The following is a 16,844-nucleotide window of genomic DNA, read 5'->3' as shown; positions in this document are numbered from 1 at the left end:
CCTTTTGCCTTACAATCGTTCACTCATTACTAAATTTGGAGATCACCATATTACTTCAAGACTTTGTCGGATATTACTCTTTATGTTGACACATGCTAGAGTGGCTTGAGATGAGACTTTAGTTGTAATATTTTTTTGCCATTATCGAATAGTCAAGTTTATCAAACCCTAAAGATAGGTTTGCATATTTATCCATTTAATCATTCATGCTTGACTTATCATTAGTTATCATCTTCAAAAGTTGATGTCCTTATTAAAATCACATCACCTATAAAACAAGGTTTCACACATATACATCTAAAGGGATACATCACCTTGAGGATCACCTTTGGAGAAGAAGATCAGGCTAAAGAAATAGAGGTTAGGTATCTGGTTATCGATCCCCCCTCTTCATATAATATTATTATAGGGTGACCAGTGTAACACCCTTCTAAAATACCCCAAATATTTAATTAAATTAACAAGTATATATCAGAGTGGATATGCAATTAAGGGTGTCACACAATCACTTCACACCATTCACCAAAATTCTGGTCATGCTCAATTATTATTCAAAATAAAACATTGCATAATTCGCAGCGGATAGAAATCAAATCAATCATGCAAAACATGTAACACATTACATGTAAACTGGTTCAACAACCAACAATAAAACAATTAAAACATCCCATCCCGATGTTACATCTACCAGAGCATGACCCACTAAGGAACTATACTAGACTCCAAGCACTAGCTTCTACTCAATCACTGCTCGTTACCTGAAAAATAGTTGTAAGGGTGAGTTCCTCAATCGATATAATAAGAATTATAAAATATCATGTAATGTTAAGTAAATAACACATTTCATCACCCTAATCATATCACAACTTCAGCAACGACAACATCAACTCATGATCATACACATACTCAACACAACCACAAAACACACGTATAATATTGGAATACATCCATTCATATTATACGCCATACATACATTATGCAATGAGACTCCATGCATGCGGTACCGACTATTCGTGAACATATAGTTCAACTTCACCGACCAAATCCAGGTACGGCTACCAAGCTCACTAGTCCCACTCATTTGAGACCTAGTGACTCACATCACTAATTCCTCACCATGGGAATTAGCTACCACCCCAAGGGCCATGCTATGCACGCTAAATCACCTAGCATGCAAACATCAACAACAGTCCAAAATGACTAACATCACTAATTCCTCACCATGGGAATTAGCTACCACCATAAAGGCCACATTATGCTATGCCAACTCACCTAGCATGCAACATCAACAACAATCCACAATGGACATATGCTCACACTCTAAGCCATAAAACAGTCCATCCACAATTACATACATAATATATACATTCACAACATTATGCATATTTTCACACATCATCAGCATATTTATCACATAATCATATCATGTCATGCCAAATAATTCAATCACAGTATTAGCACACTCTGCTAATACCTATCCTACTCAAAACAACGGGAAATAATCCCTACTAGATCACACACCGATATAGGCCAATCACCAATTATGTTCACAACATTAAAATATCAATTTTTCCAATTTCCAACAGTGTTAACCGGTTAACGCCCTGGGTTAACCGGTTAACGCAACATAGAACACGCTTTCTGGCAAAACTCAACAGTGTTAACCGGTTAACGCCCTGGGTTAACCGGTTAACGCAAACAGAACAACAATTTTCACAAATCACAACAGTGTTAACCGGTTAACACCCTGGGTTAACCGGTTAACGCAAGACAGAAAGTTGTTCCTACGCTAACACGAAGCAGAATGCAGAATTCTCCGCATTTTCCGCCGTTGGAGGACTTCCGGACCTCCGATTTCAATTCCGTAAAAAGCTACACTTTCGGGAAATCAAGACTCATCCAATTACAGAGTCAATTTCAGCTTTAACACAACTTATCCAACACAATTTTTCCGCATTCAACATCCCAATTAGGGTCAAATCAATGGCTTATTACTACCCATCACATGTTAACCCATAATACCCATTAAACGACGATAAACCCCCCTTACCTGAGTTAATCCGGCGAATCTTTAAGCTTCAAGCTTTTCTCTTCTCCAACCTCCTTCCTCTTGCTCTGTCTCTTTGCCCTTTTCCTCTTTTCAGCCGCTTCTCTGCTTTTCACGTGAAACCCTTTCTTTACCAAATGGGACTCTTTTTCTTATTTCCAACTTATATATATTTTCCAATAATTATTATTCCAATAATTATAATAATAATAATCCAATAATTCCAATTATTTAATTAAATTAATAAATATAATATTAACTTAAATTAAATAATTATCTTATTTTTATCGGGGTGTTACAACTCTCCCCCACTAAAAGAGTTTTCGTCCTCGAAAACATGCCTCAAGCGAATAACTCCGGATAAAACTCCTTCATCTGACTCTCAAGTTCCCAAGTCACATTGCCACCTGCTGGTCCTCCCCAAGCTACCTTTACCAAAGCAATCTCTTTACCCCGCAACTGCTTCAACTCTCGATCCTCGATCCTCATAGGTGATGTTTCAACAGTCAGGTTATCTCTCACCTGTACATCATCTATTTGGACTACATGCGACAGATCAGGAATGTACCTCCTCAACTGAGACACATGAAAAACCTCATGCAAATTCGCAAGTGACGGCGGTAAAGCGATACGATAGGCTACCTCCCCTATCCTCTCCAAAATCTGATAAGGACCAATAAATCGAGGTGTCAACTTCTTCGACTTCAAAGCTCGACCAACCCCAGTTATCGGAGTAACACGAAGAAACACATGATCTCCCTCTTGAAACTCAAGTGACTTCCTCCTCTTGTCGTGATAACTCTTCTGACGACTCTGAGCAATCCTCATCTTCTCCTGAATCATCTTAATCTTTTCCGTAGTTTGTTGAACAATCTCCGGTCCAACCACAGCACTCTCACCGGACTCATACCAACATAAAGGTGTCCGACATCTCCTACCATACAAAGCTTCAAACGGTGCCATACCAATGCTCGAATGAAAACTATTGTTGTAGGTAAACTCAATCAAAGGTAAATAACTATCCCAAGCACCTCCCTTTTCCAAAACACAAGCCCTCAAAAGATCCTCCAGTGACTGAATCGTCCTCTCAGTCTGACCATCAGTCTGCGGATGATATGCAGAACTCAATCTCAGCTTAGTTCCCAAAGCCCTCTGCAAACCTTCCCAGAACTTCGATGTAAATCTAGGATCTCTGTCCGAAACAATACTCGATGGAATACCATGCAAACTTACGATTTTCTCAATATACAACTCAGTTAATCTCTCTAACGGATAATCCATTCTGATCGGAATGAAATGAGCCGATTTTGTCAATCTGTCAACAATCACCCAAATGGCTTCAAAATTCTTACTTGTCCTCGGTAAACCAGAAACAAAATCCATAATGATACTGTCCCACTTCCACTCTGGAATAGCCAACGGTTGCATTAGCCCAGACGGCTTCTGATGTTCAATCTTTGACTTCTGACAAGTCAAACAAGAATAAACAAAACTCGCAATTTCTTTTTTTCATTCCCGGCCACCAAAATAACCTTTTCAAATCATGATACATCTTCGTAGCTCCAGGATGAATACTCAGGCCACTACGATGTCCTTCCTCAAGAATACTCTTCTTAAGTTCGATAACATCCGGAATACACACCCGATTACCAAATTTCAAAACACCATTCTCATCAACTCTGAATTCACCACCTTGACCTTGATTCACTAGAGTCAACTTATCAACCAAAAGCACATCGGATTTCTGACCCCCTCTAATCTCATCCAGAATACCACTCGTTAACTTCAACATTCCCAATTTAACACTATTGTGAGTACTCTCACACACCAAACTCAAGTCTCTAAACTGCTCAATTAAATCCAATTCCTTAACCATTAACATAGACATATGCAATAATTTCCGACTCAATGCATCAGCCACTACGTTTGCTTTACCCGGATGGTAATTCAAACCAAAGTCATAATCCTTCAGAAACTCTAACCATCTCCTCTGTCTCATATTCAGCTCTTTCTGATCAAACAGATACTTTAAACTTTTATGGTCACTGAAAACCTCAAATCTTGACCCGTACAAGTAATGCCTCCATAACTTCAGAACAAACACCACAGCTGACAACTCTAAATCGTGCGTCGGATAGTTCCTCTCATGAACCTTCAGTTGTCTCGAAGCATAAGCTACAACCTGCTTATTCTGCATCAACACACCACCCAAACCCAACAATGAAGCATCACAGAAAACCTCAAATAGTTCTGACGGACTCGGTAATATCAGAACAGGAGCATTTTGCTGAACACACTCGCACCAACCAACTGATCCATCAAATCATCAATCCTCGGCAAAGGATACCGATTCTTGATCGTCACTTTATTCAGTTGCCTGTAGTCCACACACAACCTCATAGTACCCTCTTTCTTCTTAACCAATAACACTGGTGCACCCCACGGTGACACACTCGGACGAATAAATTTCTTATCCAACAGATCTTCCAACTGACTCTTCAATTCAGTTAACTCAACAGCAGACATACGGTACGGAGCCATCGATATCGGCCTAGTACCAGGTACCAAATCAATCGAGAACTCAACTTCACGCTCTGGCGGTAATTCATTCACTTCTTCAGGAAACACATCAGGAAAATCACACACCACGGCTAGATCGCAAATCACCAATTTATCTTTAGCCTCCAAAGTCGCTAACAACATAAACAACTCTGCCCCATCTGTTACTTCCTCATTCACCTGCCTTGCTGATAGAAACAAACTCCTTTCTTCCCCAATCTCAGGAAAGATCACAGTCTTATCAAAACAGTTGATATAAACTCGGTTAAACACCAACCAGTTCATACCCAGGATAACATCAATCTGCACTAATGGAAGACACACTAGGTCCATCCCAAAGTCTCTACCAAAAATACTCAAAGGACAATTTAAACAAACTGAAGTAGTAGTTACTGAACCCTTCGCAGGAGTATCAATCACCGTACTTCCATGCATCTCAGATATCTCTAACTTAAGTTTCACAGCACAATCCAAAGATATAAAGGAATGAGTCGCACCTGTGTCAATAATAGCTACAAGAGGAAAGCCATTAATATAACACGTACCTCGGATCAAACGATCATCTGCAGAAGTCTCAGAACCCGATAAAGCAAAGACCTTGCCTCCCGACTGGTTCTCTCTCTTCGGCTTAGGACACTGTGGACTGATATGACCCACCTCTCCACAGTTGAAACAAGTCACAGTCTTCAACCGGCACTCTGCAGCCAAGTGACCACCTTTTCCGCACTTGAAACACTTCTTCTCATTACTGGTACATTCATGGACACGATGTCCAGCCTGACCACATCTGTAACACTTAGCAGGAACACTAGAGTCTCCCCCACTAGACCTCTTCATCCCACTCTGTCTCTGAAAACCTTTGCCAACTGCATACGGTTTTCCACGGTCATTCTGATTCTTGCCTTTCCTATCAACCCTCTGCTGATAGCTTTCCGCTCTGGCCTTGGTATCCTGTTCAAAAAATTCTGCAACAGTCAACCAAATTAGAAAACACTCTAATCTGCTGATACCCAATAGCCTGCTTGATCTCGGGACGTAACCCGTTCTCAAACTTCACACATTTTGAAAATTCTCCAGTAGCCTCATCATAGGGAGTGTAATACTTCGACAGCTCTGTGAACTTAGCAGCATACTCAGTAACAGACCGATTGCCCTGCTTCAATTCTAAGAACTCTATCTCTCTCCTTCCTCTGATATCCTCTGGAAAGTACTTCCTCAGGAATCTCTCTCTGAACACCGCCCAAGTGATCTCAGCACTCCCAGCAGCTTCCAACTCAGTGCGGGCAGCAACCCACCAATCATCCGCTTCCTCTGACAGCATATGCGTACCGAACCTGACCTTCTGGTTATCGGCACACCCCGTCACTCGGAAGATCCTCTCTATCTCCTTCAACCACTTCTGAGCACCATCTGGATCGTATGCTCCCTTGAACATTGGAGGATTGTTCTTCTGGAACTCACTCAGTTGACGAGCAGCTCCCATTCCCACAACATTCGAATTCCCTCCAAGTACTCCAGCTAGCATACCCAGAGCCTCAGCAATCGCAGCATCGACTCTACCTCTTCCAGCCATCTCTATTCTGAGAACCCAACAAGATAAAACAATAAGTACTGATAGGGTTACACAACGCCTATCCCGTACAGGGAAACAGAATAATTACGACTCGACTCGATCGACTATGCTCTGATACCACTAATGTAACACCCTTCTAAAATACCCCAAATATTTAATTAAATTAACAAGTATATATCAGAGTGGATATGCAATTAAGGGTGTCACACAATCACTTCACACCATTCACCAAAATTCTGGTCATGCTCAATTATTATTCAAAATAAAACATTGCATAATTCGCAGCGGATAGAAATCAAATCAATCATGCAAAACATGTAACACATTACATGTAAACTGGTTCAACAACCAACAATAAAACAATTAAAACATCCCATCCCGATGTTACATCTACCAGAGCATGACCCACTAAGGAACTATACTAGACTCCAAGCACTAGCTTCTACTCAATCACTGCTCGTTACCTGAAAAATAGTTGTAAGGGTGAGTTCCTCAATCGATATAATAAGAATTATAAAATATCATGTAATGTTAAGTAAATAACACATTTCATCACCCTAATCATATCACAACTTCAGCAACGACAACATCAACTCATGATCATACACATACTCAACACAACCACAAAACACACGTATAATATTGGAATACATCCATTCATATTATACGCCATACATACATTATGCAATGAGACTCCATGCATGCGGTACCGACTATTCGTGAACATATAGTTCAACTTCACCGACCAAATCCAGGTACGGCTACCAAGCTCACTAGTCTCACTCATTTGAGACCTAGTGACTCACATCACTAATTCCTCACCATGGGAATTAGCTACCACCCCAAGGGCCATGCTATGCACGCTAAATCACCTAGCATGCAAACATCAACAACAGTCCAAAATGACTAACATCACTAATTCCTCACCATGGGAATTAACTACCACCATAAAGGCCACATTATGCTATGCCAACTCACCTAGCATGCAACATCAACAACAATCCACAATGGACATATGCTCACACTCTAAGCCATAAAACAGTCCATCCACAATTACATACATAATATATACATTCACAACATTATGCATATTTTCACACATCATCAGCATATTTATCACATAATCATATCATGTCATGCCAAATAATTCAATCACAGTATTAGCACACTCTACTAATACCTATCCTACTCAAAACAACGGGAAATAATCCCTACTAGATCACACACCGATATAGGCCAATCACCAATTATGTTCACAACATTAAAATATCAATTTTTCCAATTTCCAACAGTGTTAACCGGTTAACGCCCTGGGTTAACCGGTTAACGCAACATAGAACACGCTTTCTGGCAAAACTCAACAGTGTTAACCGGTTAACGCCCTGGGTTAACCGGTTAACGCAAACAGAACAACAATTTTCACAAATCACAACAGTGTTAACCGGTTAACACCCTGGGTTAACCGGTTAACGCAAGACAGAAAGTTGTTCCTGCGCTAACACGAAGCAGAATGCAGAATTCTCCGCATTTTCCGCCGTTGGAGGACTTCCGGACCTCCGATTTCAATTCCGTAAAAAGCTACACTTTCGGGAAATCAAGACTCATCCAATTACAGAGTCAATTTCAGCTTTAACACAACTTATCCAACACAATTTTTCCGCATTCAACATCCCAATTAGGGTCAAATCAATGGCTTATTACTACCCATCACATGTTAACCCATAATACCCATTAAACGACGATAAACCCCCCTTACCTGAGTTAATCCGGCGAATCTTTAAGCTTCAAGCTTTTCTCTTCTCCAACCTCCTTCCTCTTGCTCTGTCTCTTTGCCCTTTTCCTCTTTTCAGCCGCTTCTCTGCTTTTCACGTGAAACCCTTTCTTTACCAAATGGGACTCTTTTTCTTATTTCCAACTTATATATATTTTCCAATAATTATTATTCCAATAATTATAATAATAATAATCCAATAATTCCAATTATTTAATTAAATTAATAAATATAATATTAACTTAAATTAAATAATTATCTTATTTTTATCGGGGTGTTACAACCAGCCTTTAACCGGCTAAGTTCCACCTTGTATACTCTGTATTTGTGCATGAAGTACCCGCTCCTCGATGGGAGAGTATGGGTTATCGAAGAAGATCAAAAGATCTCCATAAAATATTTATGCAGAAAGTGTCAGGTTGAAGAGGATCCTCACCCAAGGCAGAAGGTCCAGAAAGATAAGCTTGGGAATAAAGCTACCAGAGGAATTCCACAAAGGTGAGGAAACCTCCTTCTCAACCTCTAAGAAGACTGAAGGCTAAAGATTCTGGCGATATACCCCGTGAAGCCCTCAACATAGTGTCGCAGCCTGAAAAATACAGGGGTGCGAAAAAAACAACCGGCGAGAAAGAAATGACAGAAGAGTCGCCACCGTGCGTTATTTATCCCAAAGGAGGGAAAGGAAACGCTCGAAGTAAACCTGAAGAGAAGGAAAGGAAAAGACAAGGTCTCGCAACCAAATCTTGGGTTCGGGAGTCGATTATGCGAAGGGAAGGTATTAGCACCCTTACGCATCCGTAGTACTCTACGGGATCCACTCTTGTTTGTTTCTTGTCTAAAGGGTGTGTGTTTATCTAATGTACTATTTACTAAAAGAAAGGGTCAAAGAAAATGACTCGCACAGATGTCGCATCCCCTGCATACGTATCTCATCTGGAATGAGAATCAGAGTCTTCGTAGCTCGGCTACCTATGGGTGAAAGAGATGTGTGCTCGCTAAGACATCGCGTCTTATGCCTACATATCTCATCGGGAATGAGAATCAGAGCATAATGTAGTTCGGCTAACTACGGGAACAAAGGTCTCGATTGCAACTAGGGCAAGAGAAAGGGAAGGTCTCGATCGCAACGAGGGCGAGAGAAAGGATCGCAACGAGGGCGAAAGCAAACAAGGATTAGTTGTTAGTCGTTAGTCAAACTCGGCAAGACATCGCATCTTGTGCCTACGTATCTCATCTGAACATGAGAATCAGAGTTGCCGTAGTTCGGCTACATAGGGACGCCAAACAAAACACACGCAGGAAACCGACTGCCAATCGCTGGACTTATGTCAGACTCCACACAAACAGGCAAACATGGAAACCGAATGCCAATCGCTGGACTTACATCGGACTCCGAACCAACAAACACACACAGGAAACCAACTGCCAATCGCTGGACTTATGTCAGACTCCTACACACACACAGGGTTTAACCGGACGCTGAATCGTCAGAAGCAACAACAAAGTTGAACAAACAAGCTAACAGGGAGTCTGGTACTCGAGCCTGCTAGCTGTCAAGCAAACACACACAAAGAAAAGGAAAAGAGTGCCCGGAGAGATCTCGTACGACCTCCTGCCTACATACCTCATCTGGTATGAGGATCAGAGCAACGTAGTTCCCCTACATAGGGAATAAGGGTCTATGGCGATGCATGAAGCAATCGACTTACAAGGTTGATGGCGATGCATAAAGCAATCGTCTTACAAGGTTGATGGCGATGCATAAAGCAATCGACTTACAAAAGGGTGGATGAATACGTGCTGGTTCTGTTAGGTTTTGAAAAAATGATTACTCGACGTTGGATCGAGGTTTTGATCTTGTTTTGAAATGGTTATCGAATGTTCATTTTAATTCTTGTATTAACAGATGAATAAAGAATGAAAGAATAAATATTATACATTTCATGGGAGAGGGATACATTTGTTATGAATGGGGATTCAAAGTATTGGAATAATTAAATCGGGTCCAAACAATAAATAATGCAATGTATAAGTGTAAGTGCAAAGGAACCGGCTCATTGTAAGAAAGCCCAAGAGTAAGCTATGTGAGGTCGATGGCGATGCTTAAAAAGCAATCGACTTACAAGGGTGTGAAAAATGGGCTCGATATTAAATCGAGAAAAACATGATTTTTATAGTTTTAAAATGGTTTTTGAATTAAATTAGAAGACAACAACTTAACAAAATGAACATATGAGTGTAATAAAGGCATAAACATAAGAATAAATGAAAATGCTAAAGAAAAATAAAATAACAAAAAGAAATAAAATGCAAAGGAAAATGCTACACATGAGTATTGAACCCACCCCACTCAAGAATATGAACACTGCCCTTCTCCACCAGACCACTTATGATCATCTGCTACTGTGATACTATGTTAAATATATAAACCGAGATAAAAAATAAATAAAAAAAGATTAAGGACAATAACAGAAAATACTAACATATAAAACCTTTTTATGTTTTTGTTTATTTCTATTAAAACAAATTAAATTAAATAAATTAAAAAAAGAAAAAAAATAACGAAATGGAGACGACGAAACAGGAACTCGTCTTCCTCTCTTCTCCCCCACCTCACGAACTCAACCTTCCCCAACAATGGCAATCTCACGAACTCGCCCCTCTCGTCCCTCTTATGACATCACCCATCAACGAAACCCTCTCACGCTCTCAAACTCAGCGAATCAAACTCTCTCAACTCTCACAAATATTTTCAATCAACAAGCATATGGGAAGGATAAAGAGAAAGAAAGAGAGGTTCTTACAAAGTGTCACTGCGGTGGTGGTGAAGGATGCGCAGAAGCTGGCCTCCAGGTAAACGATTTTGGGGTTTTTAGGGTTTTTTCTCAGATTTTCGCCTCCACCTCCCTGTTGTTAGTTCCTCTCTTTTTTGGATTAGGGTTTATAGTCTCTTTTCCGCCTCCAAGTTCTCTGTTGTCCATTTCCTCTCTGATTCGCTCTCTATTTATCCTCTGTAAATTAGGGTTTGGGATTTGGTCTGTGCTGTTCAAAAGGAGTAAATCTGCAAAGCACTTTGGATGCTCAGAAATTGGATTGACCTTTTTGATGCTAGGTTCGAAAGTGGTAATCTGAACCTTCGCTTTCTTCCTTGAATTATCTCTATTCCAATTTGGGAATTTTTCTGACTTTTGAATTTTACTGCTGGCTAATTAACTTTATCTTTTTACTTCACTTGTTTTGCTGCAACATGCTTGAATTGGCCTTGCATTGCTCTGCTGGATCCCTTTGTTCAGTTCATCAGGTGGTAAGTGGCTAAGCATGGTTTTTCTTATGTGAGGCTCATGTTGGTTTTGGCCACTGCAGGATACAGGACCAATGCATTTGCTTCCAAATTCATGCCTCAAGGATAGCCATTACAATAGGATAGCAAGTCCTGTAAATCCAATGTGTTGGTAGCTCCATTTGGATTGTTGTAGCCTAAAGTGGTGCTGCACAGGGCCAAGGCTTTGATGGATTGCAAGGCATGGGTTCAGTTTATGGGTATGCAGTAGGATGTTGGCTTGTCTACAGGTATTGGTTGTGATTGAGTTTCAAGGTAATCACCTTGGTTCAGCTTGGTCTGCTACAAGGTATGTCTTGATCAGTTGTGTGGTGAAATCTCCATGACCTTGCACTTGTTTGGTTGCTTGTAAAGGTTTGTTTTAGGCTCATGAACTTGGTTGGTTAAATGCAGTGGCTTGCTGATGATTTGCCAAGGCATGTTGTTGCTTGTTGTACATGAATCAAGTAGGATGGTTGCTTTACTGCAATGTTTGTCTGGTTGCTTCAATGCTGTCATAGTGTGAGGTATGATCTAACCCACTTATAATCTTATCTATGGTTTATGGCATTCACTATGGTTGTGAGCTAGTTTGGTGTTGCAGCATGATGAGCCATGTGCATTACTCACCCCTGAATGATGTAACTGCTTTGTTTTGTCTATTCTACTGTAGGTAAGTCCTCTGCAAACCTGGATTTGTTCTAAGTCTAATGTTATGCCCTGCTCTGCACCATTTCTGGCATGTTACACCTCAAAGGGCAGCATTTGGTACTGCCAAGGTTTACAACAGGTGGTCACAACTCCACCATGTTTTGGCTTGGTCTGTCATGAGCCACATTCAAATTTCGCAGCATGGCATTATGACTATGAGCTTTGCATTAACCTTTTGTTGTAGGTAAATTCTTTGGGACCTTGATCCTGGGTTTGTTGCCTTGCAAATCATAGTTTTACTTGCTTCATCATTTGGCTAGTTTTGGTCGTGAGTTTTCTTTTCTACAGGATTTATACATGTTGGACTCAGTTGTGCATGCTGATTTTGTTGATGGACTGCTGCAAGCAAATTTCTTCCTGGCTTGGATAAGTACCATCTATATCTTTCCTCATGGCCTGCCTTCATTTGGGATTCATAACATGCTGCCAACTGGTTTTGCAGGCTTGGTTATAGTTTCTACAACAAGAGGAATGAACTTGAGGTGCTTTGGATTGCCACTCACATGGAGTTCTGCAAGCTTTTATGGCACATGGCTGGAACAAATGGAGTTGTTTGGATTGTGTTCACACTGATTTTGCTGCAGGAAAATCCAATGATCATGGTTTGGCTTCAACCTTCACATGCAGCTAACTAGTTTTTTGGTTGGGTTTACTTGCAGGCTGATGGTGTGTTGATTCAATGCCATTCCATGTTGAGCTTGTGGTAGTAGTGCGGTAACAGATCTGGCACAATGTCGGTAGCAGCCATTTTACAATGGATATGGATGACCATTTGTCCTCGGCATTGTCTCGGCGGGTTTGTGGCTTTCCCTAAGGTAATGGTTCTGTCTCCACTGACTCTTCATAACCTGGTTGATTCTCAGCAGTGTTGGCGACGGTGTTAAAAATTCCTTCTGTTTCAGAGGGGATTTCATGGTTTTTATTGATATTTTTGGATACTGTTTCTTGGGAAAATTCATTATGACTTTTTGATGCATCAAAGAAGTGCGGCACAGACGGAGGAGTATCATGGCTTCCAGCAGAAGCAGGATAATCCGTGTCAGCAACAGGTGGCTGGATTTTTGGCTCATCATCATGCACATTCAATCTCTCAAGAGATTCCTCAAGTGGTTTAATGTTTTTTTTTATTCACTTTCTTCACTTGGATAAGTGTCACTAGTTTGATACTTGACATTTGCTTGGTGCAGGATAACCCGATTGCGTCACCAACAAGGATGACTTAAGTTTAGAAACCAAAGAAGCCAAGCTCACTGGCTCTCTCCTTCTCAAATGTCTCGAAGTACTGATAGATGATTGTTACGGCAAGTAAGATTCCGGTTCCTGAACCAATCGCCCCCATAAAATCTGCCAATACTGTCAGGGCACCAATACACATTCCTCCAAATGCTGCAGCAGTGGGAATGTATCGGTTAAGCTCTTTTTGCAAGTTTGATTCCCGATGGCCAGGCATAACCATTTGTTGTTCCTTCAACTGCTTGGCAACATCCCTAGCAAATGAACCAGAGACTTCAATCCAAGTTTTGGAGAACAAGGCACAGGCTGACAGCATAAACACCAGGTAGAACAGTGCATGGAAAGGATTGGCTGCCATATCAGCTAAGCTAGAGGGTGCAGTTATATAGTATGCAATGCCATCAACAGGAATAGAGTGACCGCCTCCATATTCAGATTCCTTCCATTTTCCAAACAGATCCACAATGAAGTTTCCGGCATACTTTCTGTGTAGCAGCCGGGAAAGGAAGTAGAGATTGGAAACAAGGGAAGACTGAAGAATAATGGGCATGTGTAATTTTAGAGTTTTTTTTTGGATTTTGGGTGACTTTGGTCAATGTTGACCAAAAAGTCAACTGTTGACCAAAGTCAACAATTGGTCAAAAATTGTCAAGACCTGTACCTTTTTTTATGTAAAATCAAATGTGATGGTTTAGAATGATGTGAAATAAATTGAAATTGTTTGAAATTTATTTTACAATTGGTTTATTTTATGACTTGAATGCTTGACTTTGAAAAGAAAGAACATAACTTGACAGGCAATATATGTTAACAGGGCCATGAAATGATGGTATAAGATTAGGATTTGAAAGGGATATTTATGAATCAAATGGCATGATTGGCAATTGACTTGTGACACAAGAAGGTTGGTTGTTTGGATGACCAAAACCATATGTGCATTAACAATCACATGAACAACACCATGACTTTGGACCAAGACTAATCCTCATATAAGACCAAAGTAAGGTTAGGCCAAACATGCTAAAAATAAAAACATAAAAAATTCAGGACCAAAATCGGGGTATGACAACTGCCCCTATTTAGACATCTTCAACTAGAGAAAATGAAGCAGGACGTTCTTCATATGATCATTGTGGGAGATGGTTAAATACTAAGAAGACCCGGATTTTGATCCTGAATCCCTATGAAATAATTAACAATGCCTGTCAGAATCGGCAAAGAAGCAATCTCAAAAGAAGAATCCGTCTGGTACGGTGAAAATCGGCCTGAGTACCGAAACAGAAAGTTGACCTGGATACCAAAATAAATGGTAACACAGGAATACCCATGGTCTGAACGCCGCACATTAGTCTGAACACTAAGCATCGGAATATGAGAGTATCAATGTTGGTCTGATCACCAGAAATCTGATCTGAACACCACTTCGATCTGGAAATCGGAAAACTGGCTTGAATGCCACAAGTACTTCGACTTGATCGTCGGAAACCTCTTCGATCTGAAAATCGGAAACTGGCCTGAATGCCACTTCGATCTGGATACCGGAAACTGGCCTGAATGCCACAAGTACTTCGACTTGATCGTCGGAAACCTCTTCGATCTGAAAATCGGAAACTGGCATGAATGCCACTTCGATCTGGATACCGGAAACTGGCCTGAATGCCACAAGTTGCATCGACCTGAATGTCGGAAACCTCTTCGATCTGAAAATCGGAAACTGGCCTGAATGCCACTTCGGTCTGGATACCGGAAACTGGCCTGAATGCCACAAGTTGCATCGACCTGAATGTCTGAAACCTCTTCGATCTGAAAATCGGAAACTGGCCTGAATGCCACTTCGGTCTGGATACCGGAAACTGGCCTGAATGCCATAAGTTGCATCGACCTGAATGTCGGAAACTTCTTCGATCTGAATATCGGAAACACTGGCCTGAATGCCACTTCGGTCTGAATACCGCAAAATTGGCCTGAATGCCACTTCGGTCTGAATACCGGAAAATTGGCCTGAATGCCACTTCGGTCTGAATACCGGAAAAAACTGGCATGAATGTCACAAGTTGCATCGACCTGAATGTCGGAAACCTCTTCGATCTGAAAATCGGAAATTGGCCTGAATGCCACTTCGGTCTGAATACCGGAAAATTGGCCTGAATGCCACTTCGGTCTGAATACCGGAAAAAACTTCATGCCTGTCAGCATCGGCAGAAATAGGGAAAATGATAATTGAGGCGGCACGTGGGCCATCGACCCATGCTGGGGATAATAAGTCATGAACAACCTTCAGTCTGAGCACTGGAAACAAACTTCTGGCTTGTCACTTGGGATGCCGGGAATGTTTTATGCTTACATGCGTATGTTTGAATTTTTCAATGGCGTAATGCTCCATGAGAATGGAAATGCTACGCGATTTGGGAGGATGCAATGCAATATGATTCTACATGCAGGGATGCGAAATGTTGGGGAAAAAGCCAAGCTGAAGCAAGGAATCCCGTTGGGGAAATGATTATAATCTTCCGGACCCTGGCACTACTGTTGGAGATGCACAGCATAATGAACTATGTGGGGAAATGACCGGCCGCGCGGTGTTCTGGCAATGGCGAGATACCGAGACTCTGACTGGGGAGAGAACGACGCTGGAAACCTGTTGTTGGGGGAAGCGATGGTGGTTCTGGAAACCATAATCTACGAGAGATGACTCAGCAGGGGGGAGCAAACACCGATACAGTACCGAGGTTATGCTTCCAGGAAAGAGATCATCGATCTGGGATTGAAATCCTCGATTTGGCATCGAACTCTGAGGAGCAGCTGCTTCTGCTGGGAAGATACAGTCTGGTACTGTCAACTCTACTAGGGATATACAGTCTGGCACTGTTAACTCTACTAGGGATATACAGTCTGGCACTGTTAACTCTACTAGGGATACACAGTCTGGCACTGTTAACTCCGCTGGGGATATACAGTCTGGCACTGTTAACTCCGCTGGGGATATACAGTCTGGCACTGTTAACTCTACTAGGGAGTGTATAGTCTGAAACACATGCTTGAGAAGCACCGTAGTGAGAAACTGCTGGGGATTGAAGAATCCAACACTCTGATCAACTCTGCAGGGATAAGACACCGGATTCGTCTGTTGGTGACTTCACTGGGGAAGATATTCACGGTCATCTGCAGGGGATTTTAAGGAAATGCCCCGTGGGTATCTGTTCTGAATAGACGATCCAAAGCACTTAAAATTTACAGCAATTTTAAATGTTTATTAAGCATGTACCTGTAAAGCCCTTATGTGTCATGATGCAATGTTTATCAAAAATTCGGACGTCATTTTTGCAAACAAAACAGTAAAATGAAAATGAAAACAGAGATATACTGAGTAACATGATTTTATTGATTGAATGGCCTCTGAATAGGCATTTACATCAGGAAGCAATCCCTGGAAAGAGGTAATTGCACAAAAGATAAAATATAAATTAATCTAATGGCAATGTGAAATGGATTTCTATTGGGTTCCAATTCTGCTATGACCCGCTCGTCTTCAAGATCTTCCAGATGATCAGCCTTCTGAAAAGGTGATTAGATTGTTTTCTTCCTTTTGAAAGTTTCCAGTCATCGACACAAGATGAAATTCAGAACTAAC

At 41.1% G+C, this 16,844-nt stretch overlaps 1 protein-coding gene across 1 annotated transcript; it reads right to left on the bottom strand.

Annotated features, from left to right (window-relative positions):
- Window positions 1–13,140: 13,140 nt before the first annotated feature.
- Window positions 13,141–13,763, bottom strand: LOC127121975 (uncharacterized). Its single transcript, XM_051052395.1, has one exon. The coding sequence runs from the start codon at window positions 13,761–13,763 to the stop codon at window positions 13,206–13,208; it is 558 nt and encodes a 185-aa protein (XP_050908352.1). The 3' UTR covers window positions 13,141–13,205.
- Between the last annotated feature and the right edge of the window lie 3,081 nt (window positions 13,764–16,844).

This window comes from Lathyrus oleraceus, chromosome 2, assembly GCF_024323335.1.
Source record: "Lathyrus oleraceus cultivar Zhongwan6 chromosome 2, CAAS_Psat_ZW6_1.0, whole genome shotgun sequence".
NCBI classification, from domain to species: domain Eukaryota; kingdom Viridiplantae; phylum Streptophyta; class Magnoliopsida; order Fabales; family Fabaceae; genus Lathyrus; species Lathyrus oleraceus.
This window is presented reverse-complemented; position numbering and strand designations above follow the sequence as displayed.